The sequence below is a fragment of the Armigeres subalbatus genome, chromosome 1 (genome assembly GCF_024139115.2).
Source record: "Armigeres subalbatus isolate Guangzhou_Male chromosome 1, GZ_Asu_2, whole genome shotgun sequence".
NCBI classification, from domain to species: Eukaryota; Metazoa; Arthropoda; class Insecta; order Diptera; family Culicidae; genus Armigeres; species Armigeres subalbatus.
In genome coordinates this window covers 220,809,949-220,834,279 of record NC_085139.1, presented here as the reverse complement: position 1 = coordinate 220,834,279, position 24,331 = coordinate 220,809,949, and the positions used below count along the sequence as shown (strand labels likewise).

The 24,331-nt window shown below is 41.8% G+C and overlaps 2 protein-coding genes across 3 annotated transcripts in view; both read left to right on the top strand.

The window, feature by feature from the left end:
* Positions 1–20,405, top strand: part of LOC134207011 (uncharacterized) — a 38,537-nt gene extending 18,132 nt beyond the window's left edge. Inside the window, exons 3-4 of the mRNA XM_062682751.1 lie at positions 14,399–14,596; positions 20,304–20,405. Of these exons, the coding sequence (XP_062538735.1) occupies positions 14,399–14,596; positions 20,304–20,405 (300 nt within the window). The remainder of the gene's footprint in view (positions 1–14,398; positions 14,597–20,303) is intronic.
* Positions 1–24,331, top strand: part of LOC134205789 (protein-tyrosine sulfotransferase) — a 463,178-nt gene that overhangs the window by 111,952 nt on the left and 326,895 nt on the right. The window lies entirely within an intron of this gene.

Sequence of the window (24,331 nt, the reverse complement as noted above, 5' to 3'; positions counted from 1 at the left end):
TTCCTGGGACTATCAATCATCATTCATCTCTTGTGCGGTTGATTAGTTCGAGCAAACATGGAGCCTATCGCTCACAGGAACTGTCTTGGGAATTTGCAGAGCTTGATACATGGGAGAATATAGTGCGGGCGTTGAATGGCTTCAATCTGTCTGAAGGAGCGTTCCAAAGTGTGCGTTTCGTTTTTAATTACAGTTGTATTATGACCCTTAAACAATGTGGTCATCCTTTGAATTGAAAGAGGAGGATAATATGGATGAATGTGGTTCAATCGAGAATGCGATAAAGCAGCGCATTGTAATCTTGAAGCACTGATTTGGCATAAACATCAATCCTGGCAAATTTGTAGAATGCCATCCAGGCTACTGGAAGTTGCCCTGCTTGCAAAAATACTTTCGAACCACCAACGATGCTTATGAATTGATATGATATTTTCTTAGTTAAGTAAAGCATTATTCATGAAATGTTCATCAACTGGTTGCATGAAAATAAAAAATGAGGCGATGGGAGTAGATGATTGCATTTTATTTGCCTGTCAGGTGTCAGTGAGCTTACGGATTAAAAAAACAATATGAGACGTGACTTCATTCATATCACGCTATCACGCCCCAGGATGCACTCCATAATTGCACCGTTTTTTTTGGAAAGGAGGGACTCTTGGAAAAAAAATCTGTTCAGCCTTTCTTGCAAAGCCACCAAGGTGTAACGAAAAGTTGTATATTCGCGTCAGATTCAGCATCGCCAACAAAGTTGTAACAGAAGGCTTTAATTTCACTCTAAAAGTCAAATTTTGGGAGCCATACTGCCGCTAACCGCAAGTCGAGCACATCTGTATATGGCGTCCAGTGGCGGCAGCATAGTATTATATGGTCGGAGTTCAGCCAAACCGCACCAAGCAGCTTTTTGACTGACATTTGATATTTTGTTCGTACATGAAAACGGGAATCATTTCATAGCAATTCATACGTATCGTATTCGATACGATTTGCGATCACTAATTCACTAAACGATAGCTTGGGCAGAAAAATAGGTAATTTTTTGTTGGCGCTTGGTGTGTTTTGGCAGAAGCCCGACCATATACCAATCGAATAATATTACCAAATAATATACCGGTATTACCGGCCAATTTTTAGTACCGAAAATACCGGTATTAGAGACGGAAAATACCGGTATTTTCGGTATTACAAATTTTTGCTGTTTGTATAAAAAATCTCGAATAGCTTTCACCTACATATACCAGCTAAAGACTCACCGTGCAACATACACGAATGAACTTTTGCACAAGTCAGCATCATTAACGATGTTTACGCTACAGCAATAATTGATCATTATCTCATTAATCATACGCTTCATTCTCTTAGCCATTTGTCAAATTGTCAACGACTTTTATCTTTAATGAACATTGCTTTCATTGTTTATAATTTCAGATCACCTATGAAAAATGATTTCCTGCAAAATGATGCTAATTCTGAATTCGGAGAACAACTTGTATTGGTGGCGGATACCAAGACATGCTGGAATAGAATGTTATCCACGCCTAAACGGTTCTATGAGTTGAAGGGCCTGTTCAAACTCTGATCCATTTGAAGCTTCAATGAAGCTGCTGTGGAACTACTCTGTCGTGACTTCTGCACTCTTCATGAAGCCGACGTTGCGCTCCAATTTATATTGAAGCAGTTATTGTACCTTGCAACGAAATGACAACTTTCGTGATTATTTTCCAAGGCTCTCATAGATGTGAAAAATTTATCCGCAGTACAAATAGCATGTGCTATCAAAGCATTCATGCCACAATCCACCACGTGTCGACCGAATTTTCAAAAATATCATAGTAGCTTTTTTTCTGGCGGTATGTTTTTCTCTAGGTTTTTCTTAGACGACTATCTGGCGCTCATTTTCTGTTGCTATTGAAAAAAAAGGGGGGGGGGGAGTAGATTTTTTTTATGAGCGGTGCAGTATCAAAACAAACCACAGAATTTGCCGCCAACTTATTCGACGCCAATCTTTTTGCTTTTCTGATTAATGCCGTCATAAAACAATTGATCAGAAATAATTTTGGCATTTTCTTCAAGAAATCCAGATTAAGCAAGCGGACGAGATCTTGAAGCGTCTAATCATTCCTGATCCGATCGTTGAAGCTGAGACAACGACCACAACTGATGATCGGTATGAAAAAAATGCCATCCATAGGATGATTTTTTTTGGTTGATTGGTTAAAGAACACCTCCTGAAGAGACTGCAAAAGAGCAAAACACTTGCGTTGTCGGTGGCAACTACGTTGACGCCAGGATCCTTGACACTGATTTTCGACGCTCTTGTAACCAATCATCCAACTTCGGTTGAATTAGAGATGGCATTCTCAGCAACTAGCAACATTGCCGTTAAAATCCAATGCGAATTGGAAAATGAATCGGAAGGAAAATATGCCTTCTCAAGTTACACTTTGCCCAGCTCAACAAACAATGATTTTTAACTATTGAAGTTGGTCAATAAATACATATTGTTTTTTTTTACTCAGAAGTTCAAATCAAAAGTTTATTCTTATTTTTGAAATTTTTCACAAATACCGGTATTTTACCGGTATTACCGGTATTGACTCCACCAAATACCGAATACCGGTATTAATCAAAAATGACCAATACCGACCACCCTAGTGTGCACGTGTTTGCACATATATATGTGCCCAAAACACGCCCGGAAGCCTCCTTTCAAGAGGCCGGGAAGCCTCCTTTCAAGAGGCCGGGATGCCTTTTCTCAAGAGGCCGGGAAGCCCCCTTTCAAGAGGCCGGGAAGCCTCCTTTCAAGAGGCCGGGAAGCCTCCTTTCAAGTGGCCGGGAAGCCTCCTTTCAAGAGGCCGGGAAGCCTCCTTTCAAGAGGCCGGGAAGCCTCCTTTCAAGAGGCCGGGAAGCCTCCTTTCAAGAGGCCGGGAAGCCTCCTTTCAAGAGGCTCGGAAGCCTCCTTTCAAGAGGCTCGGAAGCCTCCTTTCAAGAGGCTCGGAAGCCTCCTTTCAAGAGGCTCGGAAGCCTCCTTTCAAGAGGTTCGGAAGCATCCTATCAAGAGGCTCGGAAGCCTCCTTTCAAGAGGCTAAGAAGCCTCCTTTCAAAAGGGCTCGGAAGCCTCCTTTCAAAAGGCTCGGAAGCCTCCTTTCAAGAGGCTCGGAAGCCTCCTTTCAAGAGGCTCGGAAGCCTCCTTTCAAGAGGCTCGGAAGCCTCCTTTCAAGAGGCTCGGAAGCCTCCTTTCAAGAGGCTCGGAAGCCTCCTTTCAAGAGGCTCGGAAGCCTCCTTTCAAGAGGCTCGGAAGCCTCCTTTCAAGAGGTTCGGAAGCCTCCTATCAAGAGGCTCGGAAGCCTCCTTTCAAGAGGCTAAGAAGCCTCCTTTCAAAAGGGCTCGGAAGCCTCCTTTCAAAAGGGCTCAGAAGCCTTCTTTAAAAAGGCTTACTAGCAAAGGCTTGGATGCCTCCTTTCAAAAGGGCTCGGAAGCCTCCTTTAAAAAGGGCTTGGAAGCCTTCTTTCATTATGGCTCGGAAGCCTCCTTTCAAAAGGGCTCGGAAGCCTCCTTTCAAAAGGGCTCGGAAGCCTCCTTTAAAAAGGGCTCGGTAGCTTCCTTTCAAAAGGGCTCGGAAGCCTCCTTTCAAAAGGGCTCGGAAGCCTCCTTTCAAGAGGCTCGGAAGCCTCCTTTCAAGAGGCTCGGAAGCCTCCTTTCAAGAGGCTCGGAAGCCTCCTTTCAAGAGGCTCGGCCCTCGTTTCAAGAGGCCTCAAGCCTCCTTGCAAGAGGCTAAGAATCCTCCTTTCAAGAGGCCCGGAAGCCTCCTTTGAAGAGGCTCGGAATCCTCCTTTTAAGAGGCTTAGAATCCTCCTTTTAAGAGGCTTAGAATCCTTCTTTCAAGATGCCCGGAAGCCTCCCTTCAAGAGACCCGGAAGTCTCCTTTCAAGAGGCCCAGAAGCCTGCTTCCAAAAGGCTTGGAAGCCTCCTTCCAAGAGGCTAAGAATCCTCCTTTCAAGAGGCATGGGAGTCTCCTTTCAAGAGACCCAGAAGCCTCCTTTCAAGAGGCTCAGGCCTCCTTTCAAGAGGCTCAGAAGCCTCCTTTCAAGAGGCTCAGAGCCTCCTTTCAAGAGGCTCAGAAGCCTCCTTTCAAGAGGCCTCAGAGCCTCCTTTCAAGAGGCTCAGAAGCCTCCTTTCAAGAGGCTCAGAAGCCTCCTTTCAAGAGGCTCAGAAGCCTCCTTTCAAGAGGCTCAGAGCCTCCTTTCAAAGAGGCTCAGGAAGCCTCCTTTCAAAGGCTCAGAGCCTCCTTTCAAGAGGCTCAGAGCCTCCTTTCAAGAGGCTCAGAAGCCTCCTTTCAAGAGGCTCAGAGCCTCCTTTCAAGAGGCTCAGAAGCCTCCTTTCAAGAGGCTCAGGAAGCCTCCTTTCAAGAGGCTCAGGCCTCCTTTCAAGAGGCTCAGAAGCCTCCTTTCAAGAGGCTCAGGCCTCCTTTCAAGAGGCTCAGAAGCCTCCTTTCAAGAGGCTCAGAAGCCTCCTTTCAAGAGGCTCAGAAGCCTCCTTTCAAGAGGCTCAGAAGCCTCCTTTCAAAAGGCTCAGAAGCCTCCTTTCAAGAAGCTCAGAAGCCTCCTTTCAAGAGGCCTCAAGCCTCCTTTCAAGAGGCTCGAGCCTCCTTTCAAGAGGCTCAGAAGCCTCCTTTCAAGAGGCTCGAAGCCTCCTTTCAAGAGGCTCAGAGCCTCCTTTCAAGAGGCTCAGAAGCCTCCTTTCAAGAGGCCTCAGAAGCCTCCTTTCATGAGGCTCAGAAGCCTCCTTTCAAAAGGGCTCAGAAGCCTCCTTTCAAAGGGCTCAGAAGCCTCCTTTCAAAAGGGCTCAAGCCTCCTTTCAAAGGGCTCAGAAGCCTCCTTTCAAAGGCTCAGAAGCCTCCTTTCAAAGGGCTCAGAAGCCTCCTTTCAAAGGGCTCAGAAGCCTCCTTTCAAAAGGGCTCAGAGCCTCCTTTCAAAAGGGCTCAAGCCTCCTTTCAAAAGGGCTCAAGCCTGCTTTCAAAAGGGCTCAGAAGCCTCCTTTCAAAAGGGCTCAGAAGCCTCCTTTCAAAAGGGCTCAGAAGCCTCCTTTCAAAAGGGCTCAGAAGCCTCCTTTCAAAGGGCTCAGAAGCCTCCTTTCAAAAGGGCTCAGAAGCCTCCTTTCAAAGGGCTCAAGCCTCCTTTCAAAAGGGCTCAGAAGCCTCCTTTCAAAGGGCTCAGAAGCCTCCTTTCAAAAAGGGCTCAGGAAGCCTCCTTTCAAAGGGCTCGGAAGCCTCCTTTCAAAAGGGCTCGGAAGCCTTCTTTCAAGAGGCTCGGAAGCCTCCTTTCAAAAGGACTCGGAAGCCTCCTTTCAAAAGGACTCTGAAGCCTCCTTTCAAAAGGACTCGGAAGCCTCCTTTCAAAAGGACTCGGAAGCCTCCTTTCATAAGGGCTTGGAAGCCTTCTTTCATTATGGCTCGGAAGCCTCCTTTCAAAAGGGCTCGGAAGCCTCCTTTCAAAAGGGCTCAGAAGCCTCCTTTCAAAAGGGCTCGGAAGCCTCCTTTCAAAAGGGCTCGGAAGCCTCCTTTCAAAAGGGCTCGGAAGCCTCCTTTCAAAAGGGCTCAGAAGCCTCCTTTCAAAAGGGCTCGGAAGCCTCCTCTCAAAAGGGCTCGGAAGCCTCCTTTCAAAAGGGCTCGGAAGCTTCCTTTTAAAAGGTCTCGGAAACCTCCTTTCAAAAGGGCTCGGAAGCCTCATTTTAAAAAGGCTTGGAAGCCCTCCTTCAAAAAGGCTCGGAAGCCTCCTTTCAAAAGGGCTTGGAAGCCTTCTTTCATTGGGGCTCGGAAGCCTCCTTTAAAAAGCGCTCGGAAGCCTCCTTTCAAAAGGGCTCGGAAGCCTCCTTTAAAAAAGGCTTGGAAGCCCCCCTTCAAAAGGGCTCGGAAGCCTCCTTTAAAAAGGGCTTGGAAGCCTTCTTTCATTAGGGCTCGGAAGCCTCCTTTCAAAAGGGCTCGGAAGCCTCCTTTCAAAAGGGCTCGGAAGCCTCCTTTAAAAAGGGCTCGGTAGCTTCCTTTCAAAAGGGCTCGGAAGCCTCCTTGCAAAAGGGCTCGGAAGCCTCCTTTCAAAAAGGCTCAGAAGCTTCCTTTAAAAATGGCTTGGAAGCCTCCTTTCAAAAGGGCTTTGAAGCCTTCTTTCATTGGGTTCGGAAGCCTCCTTTCAAAAGGGCTCGGAAGCCTCCTTTCAAAAGGGCTCGGAAGCCTCCTTTCAAAAGGGCTCGGAAGCCTCCTTTCAAAAGGGCTCAGAAGCCTCCTTCAAAAAAGGCTTGGAAGCTTCCTTTCAAAAGGGCTCGGAAGCCTCCTTTAAAAAGGGCTTGGAAGCTTTCCCTAGCAGCACACATGTTCCACTTAGGTTACTGCAACTCGTATGTGACCAGATTTAGTCACAAACAAGTTGCTGCAACCTATTTTGCTTGACTTGTGCTGCTCGGGTTCTTTCATTAGGGCTCGGAAGCCTCCTTTCAAGAGGCTCGGAAGCCTCCTTTCGAAAGGGCTCGGAAGCCTCTTTGCGAAAGGGCTCGGAAGCCTCCTTTCAAGAGGCTCGGAAGCCTTCTTTCAAAAGGGTTCGGAAGCCTACTTTCAAAAAGGCTCGGAAGCCCCCTTTCAAAAGGCTTGGAAGATTCCTTTCAAGAGGCTCGGAAGCCTCCTTTCAAAAGGGCTCGGAAGCCTCCTTTCAAAAGGGCTTGGAAGCCTTCTTTCATTATGGCTCGGGAGCCTCCTTTCAAAATGGCTCGGAAGCCTCCTTTCAAAATGGCTCGGAAACCTCCTTTCAAAAGGGCTCGGAAGCCTCCTTTAAAAAGGGCTCGGAAGCCTCCTTTCAAAAGGGCTCGGAAGCCTTCTTTCATTGGGTTCGGAAGCCTCCTTTCAAAAGGGCTCGGAAGCCTCCTTTAAAAAGGGCTTGGAAGCCTTCTTTCATTAGGGCTCGGAAGCCTCCTTTCAAGAGGCTCGGAAGCCTCTTTTCATGAGGCTCGGAAGCCTCTTTTCAAGAGGCTCGGAAGCCTCCTTTCAAAAGGGCTCGGAAGCCGCCTTTCAAAAGGGCTCGGAAGTCTCCTTTCAAAAGGGCTCGGAAGCCTCCTTTCAAAAGGGCTCGGAAGCCTCCTTTCAAAAGGGCTCGGAAGCCTACTTTCAAAAGGGCTTGGAAGCCTCCTTTCACAAGGGCTTGGAAGCCTCCTTTAAAAAGGGCTCGGAAGCCTCCTTTCAAAAGGACTCGGAAGCCTCCTTTCAAAAGGGCTCGGAAGCCTCCTTTCAAAATGGCACGGAAGCCTCCTTTCAAAAGGGCTCGGAAGCCTCTATTCAAAAGGGCTCTGGGGCCTCCTTTCGAAAGGGCTCGGAAGCCTCCTCTCAAAAGGGCTCGGAAGCTTCCTTTCAAAAGGGCTCGGAAGCCTCCTCTCAAAAGGGCTCGGAAGCCTCCTTTCAAAAGGGCTCGGAAGCCTCCTCTCAAAAGAGCTTGGAAGCCCCCCTTTCAAAAAGGCTCGGTAGCCTCCTTTCAAAAGGGCTCGGAAGCCTGCTTTCAAAAGGGCTCGGAAACCTCCTTTCAAAATGGCTCGGAAGCCTCCTTTCAAGAAGCTCGGAATGCTTCTTTTAGGAGGCTTGGAAGCATACTTTCTTTCAAGAGACGCACATGCGTCCTTTCAAGATGCAAAAGAAGCCTTCTTTTAAGTGGCTCGAAAGCCGCCTTCAAGTGGCTCAGAAACCTCTTATCGAGAGGCGCGGAAGCCTACTTTAAAGGGATTCAAAAGCTGAAAGCAGCTTCCCTTCAAAGAGCTCGGAATTATTTTTTCAAGAGCATTGGAAGCCTACTTTCTAGAGGGGGTACCTCAATTATTGCAAAAGTTCGAAGGTCTACCTCTCAAGCAAAAGGTTGAGAACCGCTGATCTAAATAGAAACCCATATATCAGGAACGTACATATTGTTTACTCAACTCGAACTAAATTTGAAACCACACCAATTGAAACTAAAAGTGTGCTAGTAAAAAAATCCGCAGATTTCCGCAGACATTTTCAAATTTCCGTAGTTTTTATCTATAGATCCGTAGATCCGTAAAAAGCATTCATATCCGTAAATCTACGGAATTTCCGTAGATCTGGCATCTGACCTTCTCTAGGCCAGAGCCGAATATCGTTGAGGGACTAAGACTTTGATTCCTCTGGTTTTTTTTATCGCTCTATCGTGACTTTGGCTTCTCATCGTTCCTCTATCTTCCTCCAGGTGTCATCGGTGATCCATTGTTTTCTCTTGGTGCGCGGTTCTCCCAGATTATTCTCGCTGTTGGCGATGAAGGCATTCTTGATGGCGGTCTCCAATTCTTAAACGAAGGGCCGTTTCACCGCCTTGCAGTTGAACCGTCGGCGTCATCCAACTCTCTCCCTTTGCCGACAAATCCACGCAATTCGCAGGCGTATTTCGGCGATGAGGAGATGACGATCAGACGCAATATCGGCACTAAGTTTATTCCGTACATCAAGAAGCCTCTGTTTCAATTTTCGGCTGATGCAGATGTGTTTTCGATTTGATTTTCTGTAAAGCCGGCACGGGAGACCATGACCATGTCGTTATTACCCCAGAATTTTGCCAACAGCTCTCTGTTTTCGCTCATTTATCAACATATCAATCAGCTAGGATAAGGTTATGCTTTCTGCAAATATATTAAATCTGGAAATATATGGCACCAAATACAAACGATAAAAAAGTAGCAATATTGACATAGGTACTTCCGAAAAATTTACAACATTCCTGAATTCGGTTACCAGACGAATTTATCCGTCGAACGCTAGAAGAGGTAAAGTAGTTGTTTTTTCCACAGAGTCACGGGCACTTGAATTCAGACAAAATTTTGCCTAATCATAAAACCGTAACACATGCCTAGTGGTCTCTGAAATTATGATGGGAACCTTTTTTGCGCCACAACGTAACGGGGAGCATTTTAAATTCGAAAATTGAGGCATTCTAACCAAAATCCCTTTCGTATTATTCCACTCACGCGCCTGCCTAGAGAAAGTGCCACTATTTCAGCGCAGGACGTCTGGATTCTCGTCGTCATTCTTTCGTTTCATTTTACTGACGGGTGGCGTTTTGTATTGTGCATACACATGTCTCTATCCGGATCTGTTGTGTTGTTGTGCTGTGATGGGGCTCGGGGTATCTAACGACTCCGTGAATGACTTTGTCGACGTGAGCATTCTGCCGCAGCGCAGCAGCAGCATGAGCATACTGATACTGAATACTGATGTCGTAGTTGATTGTTGTTTTCTATTTTCTTTACATTTACAGACGACGCTGACTGGAGCTACTACTCGCTAAGGAGAAGCTACGCGGGGCGCTGAGGGTGGTATGTGATAGCAGTCGAAATTAAATCACTTCTACAGCAGAGAAGAAGCTCTTTTGAAGCCGGGGAACAGCATTCTTCAAAGCATCGGAAGCAGGAAGCAGAAGCAGCGAGAATTGCCAGTTCCAGTTATATCAACAGTAGAAGCCCGCGCTTCTCACTTCTAAAATTTCTGGTTGGCAGCATGTGCTAATAGATTCACGTTCGTTCGCGCGCCCGTTCGACAAACAAATTCTCGAATCTCGATTCTAGTGAGTCAGTGCGGGAGAGCGCGCGTAGATACCACGTGTTTTTTTCGGGCGGTTCCGTGGGATGGAGAGTGAAAAGCTTGGAAGCGTTATTAGAACACCGTTAATCGCATTTCGTGCCGGTGGTGCCGCTAGAAACAAAGCAGGTCAAACGTTGGAAGATTTCCGCGGGTTTAAAGTGTTGGGGTTTGGGTTGGTGGTCTGTTAACATTTTTTGTTGGGTATGCTCTATTTGAATAGATCTTTTATGATCTGATACAGTCGATGAGTATTTTCAATGTTACTTAACAGATATAGATCATTTTGAATTTAATCATGTTTACAATCACAATCGAAACATCACAAACAATCAATGTTGATAAGTCGCAGTCATGGACAAAATCTGCTACAATATATTTTAGAAAATTTCAAACGCACTCAGAACGTGCTAAAATTAACAATAATCTATCAAAAACTGATATGTGTTGATGAAGGAAGCAGTGAAGTACTTTCACTATCTCTGCATATTCCTAGACGGGTAAATATTGAATCAAATATTTTTTGTTCATCAAAGGTTTCGGTGCTAGGAATATCACTACAGATCTCCTGTTTCGGTGGTAGAATCTAGCCGGTTATATCATTCTATTTGGCATTCAATTTTGAGGTTTTCGGAAATTCTTCTTTACTTTCGAGTGAATCTCTACCACGGAGAACTACCTTAGGCTAACCGAAATAAGCCAGCGCCAAATTCAACACTTCTCACCAGCTCCCCAGTTTTGCTCGTTTTCCAACGTTGTTTTTTCAATAAATTCAGAATTCCGTCAGCATTTTACAGGAACTTCTGGACAAAAGCATCGTAGGAATTTCAGCATCGTATCTCCGATCGATCCAACGGGCTCATGTTGTGGTTTTGCTGTTCAATCGAGGTGGAATATAGGTAGATTGCTAATGATTCGAGAAATGCTACGATATTATATCGATTTTTGACCGTTCAGCACGAGTCACGAGGGAATCAATCAATTGACCATTACCTCCACTGACTTGGAATTTTCGCGATACTACATCCAGGGTGGGTGTTGAGGATGATTGTGTTTATATCTCGGTTTGAGAGTGCCAAACCGTATGATGAATGGGAATCGGAGAACCATGAAATCGTCATCATGGGTTTTGATTTCGTTGTAAATGCGGCTTCTAGAATGATGACCCAACGGTCATCGTGTTTCACTGATCTGAAACGTTTCCAGAAAGGGTTTTCAGTCAAGTACACATTTAATCGAATTTAGTTCAATAGTCATTTTATTGTTATGTTAAGTCGAATTGATTTTGTGCAAATGTACATTTATAAAAGTAGCATTTCATAGACACTATATTGTTCAAAGTAAAACATTCCAGAACTTCCAAGGTTTTACTTGGAAATTCGGAAGATTTTGCTGTGGAGTTTGAAAGAATTTCGTGTGGAAATTCAGAAGACCTTACTAAAGAAATTCGGAGGAAGTTCGGTAAAAATGTCCAACAAATTCGGAAAAAACTTCTTGAGGACATAATGACAAATTTCTAGTAGAATAATCATTGAAGAATACCCAAGGATTTTTTTAAAATCTGAATAATTTACTAGGAAATTCGAGGATTGTTTATGAATAACTTTAAAGAATTTTCCTAGAAAAATCAAAAGCAGTACCTGGTGAAACTCGTATTTCACGAGACAATTTCGACGATTTTCCAGGTATTATGAAGAATTCGAAAAATCTGGAGGTTATTTCGAAGATTCACAAGGAAGGTCTATAGACCTTTTCATCGATAAGTTCAAAATTGAATCCCAAAAGTTTTCGAGGAAATTCAAAAAAATCCGTGAAATTCTAAAGATTTGTTTGAGGAAATAATTTCTCGCAAAAATTCAAAAATTTTGCCGAAGACACAATTTTCTGAAGAATTTTCAAGAAACTTGCAAAGAATTTTTCATTGGTATAAAATGGATTATTATCGAAGTTTCATGTATACCTTTGATTTTTTCAGAAAGTTAGCTGAGGTGATAGAAAGATAAGAGGTATACTATTTTGGCAAATTTTGAAAAAAAGTTTTTAAATTATTTCTTTTTAGACTAGAATACATTTGCCGAAAATCGTTGTATTTCAAGCCATGTTAAAGGCTAATTTTCAGTTATTTTTACCGATCTCAGGTTTTCCACCAATCTCAGCCACCTCTTCTAGTTTCTGAGCAATAAAATATTGTGTCTACCCTACAACACCTCTGTTCAACTTTTCGCTACAGCTGTGGGAGTAAGCAACACACTTAAACTAAATCGCCGAATTCGGTAAATTTTACCGAAATCTCACAACAGAACTTTCGGTAAATAATTTTATTGATTTCTGGTGATTTTGACAGTTGAACAATGGAAAAAATTACAAAAATCTGTAAAATAATTACCGAACAGTTCTGCTGTTGAGATTGCAGTAAATTGACCGAATACAGTGTGAATTGGCTAAGTGTGAACGGATTGTGAAAAATGCAATTTTGGTGATTCACTCTATATTTATTACAAAATGATATTTATCAATCTAGTGATGATGGGAATATTGACATAACAAATAAAAGACATCACCTGGAACATAGGAACATATTTCGAGCATCCCTATTATGTATGTGGTGATAATTCAGTGCCTGATGAAACCGCCTTATACTATAGGGTGTATAAAACTCGAAAAATATTCAAAAGCATGTTATCTTCTATGGCTTTTAAATTGATATAAAATAAACAAAAACTTCAGTTCCGTATGGAATCCTGCTCCTTCGATGACATCCTCTTCGGAATCGAACGGTTTCCCTCAGGTCGAACGGTTCCTTCGGAATCCGACAGGATTCCTTGATCCGAAATTCTTGAGTCGCAGATTCCCGGAATCGACAGGATTCCTTGCGATCGAGCAGGATCCTTCGGAATCGGCAGTTCCTTCAGATCGAGTTCCTCGGAATCAGCGGGATTCCTCGAATCCGGGAGGTTCCCTCATCGAACGGTTCCTCGGAATCCGGAAATTCTCGGAATCCGGATTCACTCGATCAGACGGTCCTCGGAATCCGGGAAGTTCCTCGGAATCGAACAGGATTCTCTCGGAATCGAGGGTTCCTCGGAATCCGAACGGATTCCCGGAATCGACGGATTCCTCGGAATCGAGAGATTCGCCGGAATCGGGCAGAGTTCCTTCGGAATCGTTCAGATCGAACGAGTTCCTTCGGAATCGGGCAGGATTCCTTCGAATCCAAGGTTCCTTCGGAATCGAGCAGGATTCCCTTCGGTCGAACGTTCCCGACGAGTTCCTTCGGAATCGAACAGTTCAGGAATCGGGCAAGGTTCCTTCGGAATCCGAACGGGATTCCTTCGGAATCCGGGCAAGTTCCGCGAATCCGAACGGGATTCCTCGGTCGAAGTTCCTCGGAATCGAACGGATTCCCTTCGGAATCCGGGCAGGATTCTATCGGAATCGACAGTTCCTCAGGTCGAACGAGTTCCACTCGGAATCCGAGGTTCCTCGGAATCCGAACGGGATTCCTCCAGCGTCGACGAGTTCCCACTCCGGAATCGGGAGTTCCTCAGATCGAACGGGATTCCCTCGGAATCGACGGGAATTCCCAAGTCAGACGATTCCTTCGAATCGAAGCGGATTCCCTTCGGAATCGAACGAGTTCCCTTCGGAATCGAACGTTCCTTCGGAATCCGGCAGAGTTCCCTTCGGAATCCGAGCGGATTCCCTTCGGAATCGAGCGGGATTCCTTCGGAATCGAGCGAGTTCCGAACGGATTCCCTTCGGAATCCGAACGGGATTCCTTCGGAATCGAGCAGGATTCCTTCGGAATCGAGCGGGATTCCGCCCTCGGAATCGAGCAGGATTCCCTTGGAATCGAGCAGAGTTATCCAGGTCGAACGGGATTCCTTCGGAATCGGGCAGGATTCCTTCGGAATCGAACGGGATTCCCTTCGGAATCGAACAGATTCCTCGCTGAATCGAACGGTTCCGCTGGAATCAGACGGGATTCCCTTCGGAATCCGAACGGATTCCTTCGGAATCGGCAGGATTCCTTCGGAATCCGAACGAGTTCCCTTCGGATCGACGAGTTCCTTCGGAATCGAACAGGATTCCCTTCGGAATAACAGGATTCCCTTCGGAATCGAACGGTTCCTTCGGAATCGAACGGGATTCGCGGAATCGAACAGGATTCCCCCAGATCCGAACGGATTCCACCGGAATCCGGATTCCGAATCGGAATCCTTCGGAATCGAACGGATTCCACTGGAATCCGGGCAGGTTTCCTTCGAATCGCGAGTTCAACACGCTGGAATCAACGGTTCCTTCGGATCGAACAGGATTCCTGGAATCCGAGGGATTCAGACGGAATCCTTGGAATCCAGACGGGATTCCGTGAATCCATTGTGAAATCAACAATGTTCCATTCGTTTAATTTAATGTTAGTCTTTAGTTACCGAGGGATGAACGACGGGGTCGTTCGTTTCGAATGGAATCTTGCTGGACGAATGGAATCCTGCTCCAGTTCCGAATGGAATCCTGCTATTCCAGATGAATCCGCTCGGATTCGAGTATCCTCGCAGTGAATCCTGCTCAGTTCCGAGTGAAATCCTGCTCGGATTCCGGTGATCTGATCGTGAATCCTGCTCAGTTCGAGTGGAATCCTGCTCCGGATTGAGTGGAGTCTCTAGGGCTCAGTGGCTCTGAGTGGTCTCTCAGTTCGAGTGGAATCCTACTCTCAGTTCGAGTGAATCTTGCTCGTTCAGAGTGGAATCCTGCTCGATTCCGAGTGGAATCTTCGGATTCCAGGTGGAATCTACTCAGTTCGAGAGTGGAATCCTGCTCAGTTCCGAGTGGAATCCTGCGATTCCGGTGAGACCCCGTTCGAGGGAATCTGCTCAGTTCGGTGAATCTTCGGATTCGAGTGGAATCTATCGTCGTGATCCTGATTCGAGTGATCCTGCTCAGTTCGAGTGGAATCCTGCTCCGATTCCGGTGAATCTGCCAGTGAGTGATCCTGCTCGGATTCGAGTGGAATCCGCTCTGATTCCGATTGAATCGCTCCAATCGTAATCCTGCGATTCGAATGGAATCCGGCTCTGATTCGAATGGATCATTTCGAATGAATCGGCTTTGTAATATTCATTCCACAAAACTTTAAATAATTTTCGTATCTATTTGTTAATAAAATACGATCTGCTCGAGTAACCACGTTGGCTATGGAAAATCGACTCTGTTAGGCTACCTTGACAATAATCCCGCTAAAGCATACAGGAGCCGGATCACGAAAGGTCAGCTCATTACCAAATAGTACCCAATAAATCGGTTGAAGATTGACACCGATGCGACTTCTATGACATTTCTGCTTGACCTCGAGAAAAAGTGGGTGATTAATCGTTGTTATGGCTCCATTGCATTTCTTCCCATACTTGTGATAGCTGAGCCGTGCGAGTTGTCGGATACCAATCCTATAAATGATTAGTAGGGTGTACCAAAAATCGATGTTCGAAAAGTCATGGTGCTCAACCTGAAATGAAAGATATACCTGTCTGGATAATTTTGTAGAACAAATCAATTTCTAAAAATCGTTTAGAGGTCGCGCCAGATCGATTTTTGAAAATGAGCTTTTAGGTAAAAATCAAATATGGGTCCTTTCACATTTTTTTTCAGGGTCACATTCGTTTTATATTTTTATTTTCTGTGGATCTTTGCCATATTCAGAATTGGTTTTGTTATTGTGCGTTTTACAGTCTGCAGAACTTTTAAATCGAAAATACACTTTTTTGACGAATTTTCGCAGTTCTTCATCCGAAACAAAAATATTTTTCTCGTTCGGAAAAACTTAGATACTACAAGAAGCTATTTAAACGAGTATTTTTTAAAAAATATCCAAGAAATGTTGTTCTGGGGCTGAGATTTCAGTTTTATAAATGTCAAAAGTGCACAAATTCGATACTTTTCTTTACATGTTATAATTTCATCAAGTTTACCAATATTTTAATTTAAATTAAAAAAATCAAAAGCAAATAAATGGGAATATTTTTAGGTAACATAGCTTTTCTTTCCGATGGAGTTGGTTAACCTGAATTACAGGATTTGGCCGGAGTATATGGATGGAGCCAGTTATAAAATGATATCACCCAACAGTTAATATGCTAATATACAAGTAATCAGGTTCTCAATCTCTTTATTGTTTTGATTCAATCATGGATGCTTTTCACGGCATACAAAAAACAACAGGCTCAGCACGTATCTCTATTTGAACATAAACATGTGTCGTCGCTACTATCTTCTAAGCTGAACTGAGAAGATGCTCTACGGTCTCAGCATGCTTACTTTTGTATTCTAACATGTGGCGTTAAAATTTGCGTCACTCTTGAAGTATCTTTCTTACGAGCCTACTTTGTTGTCGGTATACCGTGATGCTTTTGATATGTCATATGACAGTCAAACAATTTGTTTCGTCGTATCATGACAGCTTTTCATGAGTTCACTTGAGATATTGAAAAAAACTGAATAAACGTAAAGTAAAAACGGAAAAATGACACATCAAGAGGTGACGATATTTTAAAGCCATCCACATTTTAAGATTTATTCCGCTCTAAGAATGGTTTTCAAGATCATTTTATAAGATCTAACATAAAACCAGTAATACGGCAACCTTCTGATGACCACTATAAGAGTAAGATATTGCCAAGTGGCCCTCTCTAGATAACCACTATAAAGTTTTTATAAGAGCATTTAGAAACCCTTTTAAACCACGCAAAAGATTTTGGCTGCGGCAGCTGTCAAAATGTTGCTTTAAAAAAGAGAAACAAATCTTTGCAGAAAATAATAACAAAACGGATTGTTGATGAAAATTATGATGATGACAACAAAATAATTTTTATTTCAGGTCGTTTTTCGATCCAGTACCATTGAAAGAAGTGCGCTTCCGATTTTATGGTCAAATTTGAAAAAATAAGGTTGAACACCACGCGCCGGCCTAACGTGTGTTAGGAAATAAATCGAAAATATTGATTGCCAACACCTGGGATGTCCACTAAATCGATTAGTATTTTGCCCAACTATTAATTTATAAAATTATTTATCGGAAAAAGTATGACAAGCGGTTAAAATTTTGTTAAATCATGAATTTCAGTGATATATTTCACTGACTGCGAAATCTTTTCCGTTTTCAATATGGCCATCGAGATTTGATCAGAAAATTTTGCTTTTAAAAACACCGTCATAAACTCTTCGCAATACAAACATTCTTATGGGGTAATTCATTTGACCACATTATGACCAAAATTGAAGCTTTATTTGAGCGTTGAAAATTGGATTTATTACGCTCTTCATCACTACCATAGATATTTCATATGGTCAATGGGCATTTGACGTTTGAAGCTTTTTCAGCAGTTTTATGGGAGGTTTATTGATAGCAATAAGAGCGCCAATAAAACTGAGAATCAGCTTGGTGATTGCTGTCATAGATCCACAATAAGAGTTAGATAAATCCAAGACTAGGAAATTGTTACTTGGGATTTGAAGTACAAAAGTAAGCATGCTGAGACCGTGAGCATCATCTCAGTTCAGCTTATGCGAAGATAGTAGTGACGATACATGTTTACGTTCAAACTAAATGTTTACATACGTGCTGAGCCTGCTTGTTTTTGTATGCCGTGACGGCATCCTATGATTGAAACCTGATTGTATTGTATTGCATATTGCTACATATTAACTGTTGGGTGTGATATCATTTTATAACTGCTCCATTCATATACTCCGACCAAATCCCGTAATTCAGGTTACCAACTCCATCGGAAAGAAAAGCTATCTTACCTAGAAAATATTCCATTTATTTGCTTTTGATTTTTTTAATTAAATTTAAATATTGAATTTATTGATGAAATTAAACATGTAAAAAAAATAACGAATTTAGTACTTTTGACTATTTAAATAATAATAAAACTGCAATATCTCAGCCCAGAACAACATTTCTTGGATATTTTTGAAAATACTCGTTATAAATAGCTCTTTGTAGTATCTAAGTTTTTCCGAACGAGAAAAAAAATTTTTGGGTTCGGATGAAGTAACTCGAAATTTCGTCAAAAAAATTTTAGATATTTAAAAGTTCTGCAGACTGTAAAAACACTCAAAACTAATTCATGGAGAATATGGGCAAAGATCACAGAAAAATAAAAAATATTAAACAAATGACCCTGAAAAAAATTGTGAAAGGACCCAATATTTGATTTTTACCTAAAAAGCTCATTTTTCTAAAATCGATCTGGCACGACTCTAACGATTTTTAGAAATTCGGTTTGTTCTACAAAATTATCCAGATAGGTATATCTTTCATTTCAGGGTTGAGCACCATGACTTTCGAACATCATGTTTTTTGGGACACCTATTGCTCAGGTTAGGTAGTTTTCCATTCAGTAGATAGAAAGACACTACTGATCAGGAAAAGCCCATGTCAAGAATGGGAACTACTGGTAGGTCAGAGTCCTGATCGATTTTAGAGAATATACGGCCTGAAGACACCGAAGCTACCGATTAGTAGTGGTTATGTTCAGCTCTGATTGCAGAGTGGGGTTGCTGGAATCGTTGCGGTCTAGATTTAACGTAGGTCTAGAAGATTTAACTGACGTAATTCCTAAGAATCTCTCAAGAAAGTTCTGACGATTTTTCGAGAATATTTAAAAATTTCTCGAGAAAATTAGATATCTGTTTCCGAAAAAAATCTGATTTTTCCAAAAACATTTCCAGCGTGCATTCTGAATAATAGCGTAAATACCAGGAATAAATTCTGAAGAGAGTGCGCGTTTGCGTTATCCGGTGTTGTTCTGTTGCCGAAAATGTTTGTTAAATTATTGTGTAGAAAAATTCGGTCTTCACTTATCAGAGTTAATCCAAATCCAGCGATGCCTACCAACTAAGTGATAATCTTTTTGTGGTTATTGTTGGGACGCAGAGGCCCAAATAGCAAAAACCATCTACTAATAGTCATTCCTAACCAGGGCTGACAATAGTCATTCTCGTCGTATGAAGAAAGCGAAAAAATTTAGTCTTCGTCATAACTTGCACGACGAACACCTATTCGTTTTCTTCGCGCGCATGCGCTACCACGACGATAGTCCGCCAGAAGGTTATGACGATTTTCGTCGTCACTTCTTCACAATTGATTGCACGTCTTAGACGTACTGGTTAAAAACATAATAGCGTTTCAAATAAACAAATAGTAGGAAATTTGGTAACATAAATGTATCGATAACATTAACGCTTTCATACGTTGCTTCAAATTCATTATTACAAAGAATTAGTAAAATCTTCGCATGGCAGCTGCCGCTTGAAGAATAACGGTATGAAGTCTTCGTTCTTCTATGTCGTCAGGACGATTTGATTACGACGAAAGCTAACGTCGTGCGCGTTTGACGATGTGAGGTACAATGAAGACAATGCAACTCGTCGCTACTGTGGCATTTCGTGCTATGACGATGACGATTGTCAGCCCTGTTCCTAACTGCCTTCAAGGACATGGCCGGCCCCGTTATTGATCATTTGAACATTTGAGTCAATAAAACTTGCACACTGAGAATGTTTGGACAATCCAGTTAATCATTCAGTTGACTCTTTGTACAATTTCAACTGATTCTGGCAAATAACGCGGTTGCAAACGTAGATATCTTAAGTCAAATAAGCTAAGCTGAAATTAGGAAGAAAGTTGCACGGTTAAAATAGTTTCCCGAGGAAAGTTTCAAAGAATATCCACAGGAAATTCCGCAAAATTTGGAAAAAAGGAAAATCCTAATTCCAAGAAGTTTCGAAGTATTCTTTGGAGAAATCCTGAAGAATTAATCAGCATTAGCAGCTTTTTTTAAATTGCCTAAATTTCTTAAGAAATACCAAAAAAATTCGAAAAAATCTAAAGATTACCAATATAGTTCGGAAAAAATTCCAATGAAAATTCGAAAGAATTCCCGAAAATTCCAAAGAATTAAAGAAAATGCCAAGGCTATTTCGAAATATCTTCTGAATTCTAAAGATTTTTTGAGGTTTTGAAAAAAAATTGGAAAAATGATGACTAATCAAAATTTCCTTTGGAAGATTGATACCATTTTTCCTAAATTTTAAAAGATTTTCTCAGGGAATCTCTCGAGAAAATTTCTAAGAATTTCAAAATACATTCCCTAGGATATTAAAAAATCAGAAGCATTCCGTAGAGTTTGTTTTGTATTTTGACTTGTGTTGGCTTACCCTTAGAGTTACTCTATCATGGAAAGCTCCAAAGGCTAAGTATCATATGTATGTATGCTATTTATTCCGTTCTAAGATGTATAGAAAAAGTTATAATGATGTTTCGAATTTGTTCAAGTTTACTTTATTTGTTGTTCATACGAGAATGTGTGAAAAAGAGTTTGATGTCGAACATACTGTACGTATTTACAATAAAGAGTTATAACCGTTGCGAAAAGATTCCGTTTATTAGAGAATCCATTAGGTGATTTATATCTTGCAGTCGTAAACTATACCAACTGTTTCAGAAGACTGGATGTTGAAGTGCTTAAATCAATTTCTCTCCGACATTGTGCAGTGACCCTCATTCGAAGAAACAGAAGAAAAAGTGCAAAAGTTCGCCCTCGAGACCCAAATGGGCGGGCCCTTTGGGTGGATCGGTGAGACGAATCATTCCACAACGAGCAACAATTGCGCCGTTTCGTCGTCGCAGCCCCTCGCCAACCGACATCGACTTGACATTGCCATCACCGAACCAACGACGACGACTACCAACAATACCAAGCAACGAGCACTAATCGCCACTAATTACTAATCGAGTTTACAGAAGAAAGAGCACTGTAAACTAGGCGAATTTGATCCGCAGAATCACACATATCTCCTCGCGCGCCGCACACGGCGCACAATCACGCACAACAACGAGAAGAGCTTTAAATCATAAAACCAAAGACTGTAAATTCCCTGACTGACGTTGAGGTCCAGACATACATCAGATTCGCAACCGGTAGAACGCCAGACCATCTCGAGTCTTCTATCAAAAATCGATACACGATGCGAAATAGGAAGCTAATGGTTGCGGCCGCATTCGGTGGTACGTTGCTCCTGATTGTGCTGTTCAAAGACTCGGAACTGGGGGCACGATGCTTGCGGGCGACATCGCAAACTCATCGCCGCCGGTGGTGCAATGATACGTGGCGAAACGGGACCCGCGGGTGGTGCTGGTGGTGGGGCGGCGGCGTGGCGCTGTCGGCGAAGGCGGTGGTGGTGGAGACAAAACTTCGCTATCACCGGAACATGCCGCTGATATTCATCGGAGGAGTGCCCGCTCGGACGACACTGATGCGAGCGATGCTGGATGCACATCCGGAAGTCAGGTGAGTTGGCACTAATTGTTTGTCATAGAAAGGAAATTGTTCTTTGTTTTTTTGCATCATGGCTGGCAGATGGGCGATTGATGTCAGTGTAATAATATGAAACATTGTCTTAAAATTGTCAAGTCTTACCTTTTAATTATAAGTCACGATTATGAATCACGAGTATGTATAATGTATCAAATTGTTTTTTCTTCGCCTTAGTCCTACTGATAGACTCAAAATGCATAGATTTGATAGGAAGTTCGAAAGGTCAAGTCTAATGTGTATACTAATGATTCCGTTCGACGATGCAGAAAAGTTATAATGATGTTCCGATGTTGTTCAAATTTTCTATATTCGTTGCTCATCCGAGAATGGATTGGTGTTTACATTCGGCGCATCTCCGTGGTGAAAATGAAAATGATGCGTTGACAAAGTTAGCTTTTTTTATATTTCTTGGCTGTGCATATCACAGCACATGTTTCAAAATGGACAATTGTAGAATTTGCGAAAAGAATCCACGTGTCTTAGAGGGACTCGAACCTCAACCTCCTACTCTCTAGATAGACGTGATAACCTCTACAACAAGACACATAAAGGTCACGTTTGCGGAAAGCCATCAGAATCCGAGTACCAACCTCCACCGGTTAGCTCTTTTTAAATTGAGATAATTTTCGGATAATTAAAAAGTTGGTGTTTATTAGAAAAGCTAGGAGGTTGCTGGCCTTCTGTGTCTCTTTAAAATTAAATTGATTGTTTAGAATAGGAGGTGGTCCCCATGCCAAGACATAAGCCATTTATCAAAAGCTCTCTAATTATCCGGACTATGTTTACTTTTATACCTTATACACAAAATATGATCATTATTGACTTATATAAACTGTATTTGATCATTTGAACACATTTTTGGACGATGTATTTTGATGATGAATTTTAGTGAAAATTTTCTGGATTCAGGAAAGTGTCCCCGAGTACCGGACACTATTGCATCATGTTCAAATATGACCAAGTTCCTATTTCATGAGTAAAGACATCATTTTGAATAATAATATTTTCACTTGCTTCAAGTTGTGAATATTAACACGTGTTAGTAGAGCTTATTGGACTCTCCAGCTCAATTTCTTACATCTTACTCAAAATTCCTCCATTTTCAATGACATCTCCATTTTTGTTTCTGCTTATTTCTGTGGCTTTCTGATACATCTGTAAGAAAAACAATTGAATTGGTAAGGTTCAAACAAAACATGTGCAAAGAATGGCTATTTGATCACATGAAAAAACTATCCGGACCCGGGGGACAGCTACCGAATGAGAAATTGATTTTACACGTAGATACATTGTATATCTAACAAATCATGATCGCTATTTGAAATATTACTAATATTGACCATCGACATAATCAGAATGCATTCGATTAATTTTAATATTGATTCAAACCTTCTAAAATAAGGCGGAAAATGAAAATTTTGACATTTTGTTCGATTTAAAATTTTGTACAACTTTTACAACATGGATCTGATAATCTGATCTGAGGACTTTTCAATACTTTCTTTTGTACTACATAAGATGATGGAGGGATCTCTAAAGTGCCGTTTTCAGAAGTGTCCGTTATTGGGAGGTGTCCGGCTGGGGATCTTCCTACATGTTTCTAAATACAAGAGATTATCTTGCTTTGACAGTATTGTCGGCCTAATTCCCGAACGAGCTATCCGTTGTTTGATCGCTTGATCGAACGAGCTATCCGTTTGAGACAGCACTATCAAGCGTGCAACTCCGTTGTTGCCCGACGAGTAAAGAGGCAAAGTCATGGCCTGCTATTCACTAGTCAATGTTGGCAACTAACCATTATGCTGGAAGTGGATTGCCCAATTTCTAATATAGCTCACCCTCACATTCCCCTTCTTCTCTCACTAAAAAAGAGAAAAAAGTCTAATTTTACAATCCAGTATTCAATATCCGTACTCAATTCCCATATTCAAAATCATCCTAATTCAAATTTTTAAATCCTACGTTTATTACGATTTCCAATTCAGTCGATCTCAAATCGAAGTTATGAACCTGAAATGCAAATCCAATATTCCTATTTTATGAAAATAAAATTTAGTTTCAATCCCAAACCAACATTGGAATGTTTTCATAATGGAATACCAAAATCAAGCATTCAAGTTCTATAGCATTTCCACAGTAATTAATTGAAATATATATATGCCTGGTATTGCATGATTTGTATCTTGTATCAGTATTTATTTTCTTTATATTCATATCCAATTTTTACAACTAATATTCTAATCGAAGTTCATCTTTCAAATACAATCTCTAGCTAGCTTATAATTAAAAGTTGATTCTAATCTAGTATTAATTTCAATACTTCAAAAGCCAATTCAATTTTAAATCTAATAATCATCCATCTGTTACCTCTCCATTATCAAAATCAAATGTTTCATTTAAAACCAATATCAAAATAATCCAATTATTGAATTTTTCAATTCAAAATCCACATAGGGAAAGGTTCGGCATTTCATCTCATACTCTTCATCCATGAAAAACAAAGTAATGAAAAGTTTGATTTGTTTCTTATTTTGGTGATTTTTTCGCAGTGAGCACGTTGTTAGCAAATGCATATTTTCTAAACAATAATCAGCCATTTGTCTGAGCCTTCTGAACTGTCAACTTTTTCATGCTCATAATCCTCCAGCTTATTCCTTCTTATTTGTTTTTGACGTAAACTACGTCTAAGGGAAGACTCGGATACAGGGTGTAAAATGAAAATTTCGAAATTGAGGACCGTCACGAAATCATGTAAGATTTGTAACATTCATAGGTCCTTTATCATTCAATGGATTTAAAGATTTATATATCAATCGATTCATAAACTTTCCACTAATTTTCCAATACTATTGAAACTTTTGAGTATCAACATATTTAACTATTTAAAATTTCAGTTTTTCATGCATCATGCATTCCCTATTGGAACGCGCTCAATCCTTCGTAATTGCCTACTTTTAGGGTATTATCAATTGTTGAACTGGGGTGCATGGATGGGTGGCCCACTACTAGACAATGGGGTCCTTACTTCCTCCGGTGGGAGATGCTGCTAAAACTGGGTAGTAGTGGATGTTCTTCTCTTATATAGAGCAGATAATTGGTTCATCGTACTATATTTGATTTTACGTAGCTTACGTCAAGCGGTCGTGTCTTGTATACACGAAAATTTTGTTTGCAATTATCCAACATTGCAATCCAAAATCGTGTTCCTTTCGCTGCTCGTTGAAATTAATTGCAATATGAGTGGACAGACAATTTACACCGTCAAGTTGAAATTCCCGTCTGACCACGGCCATCATGGGTCGAAAGTCCATTTCCCAATCAGTTAAATGCCGATTAGCAG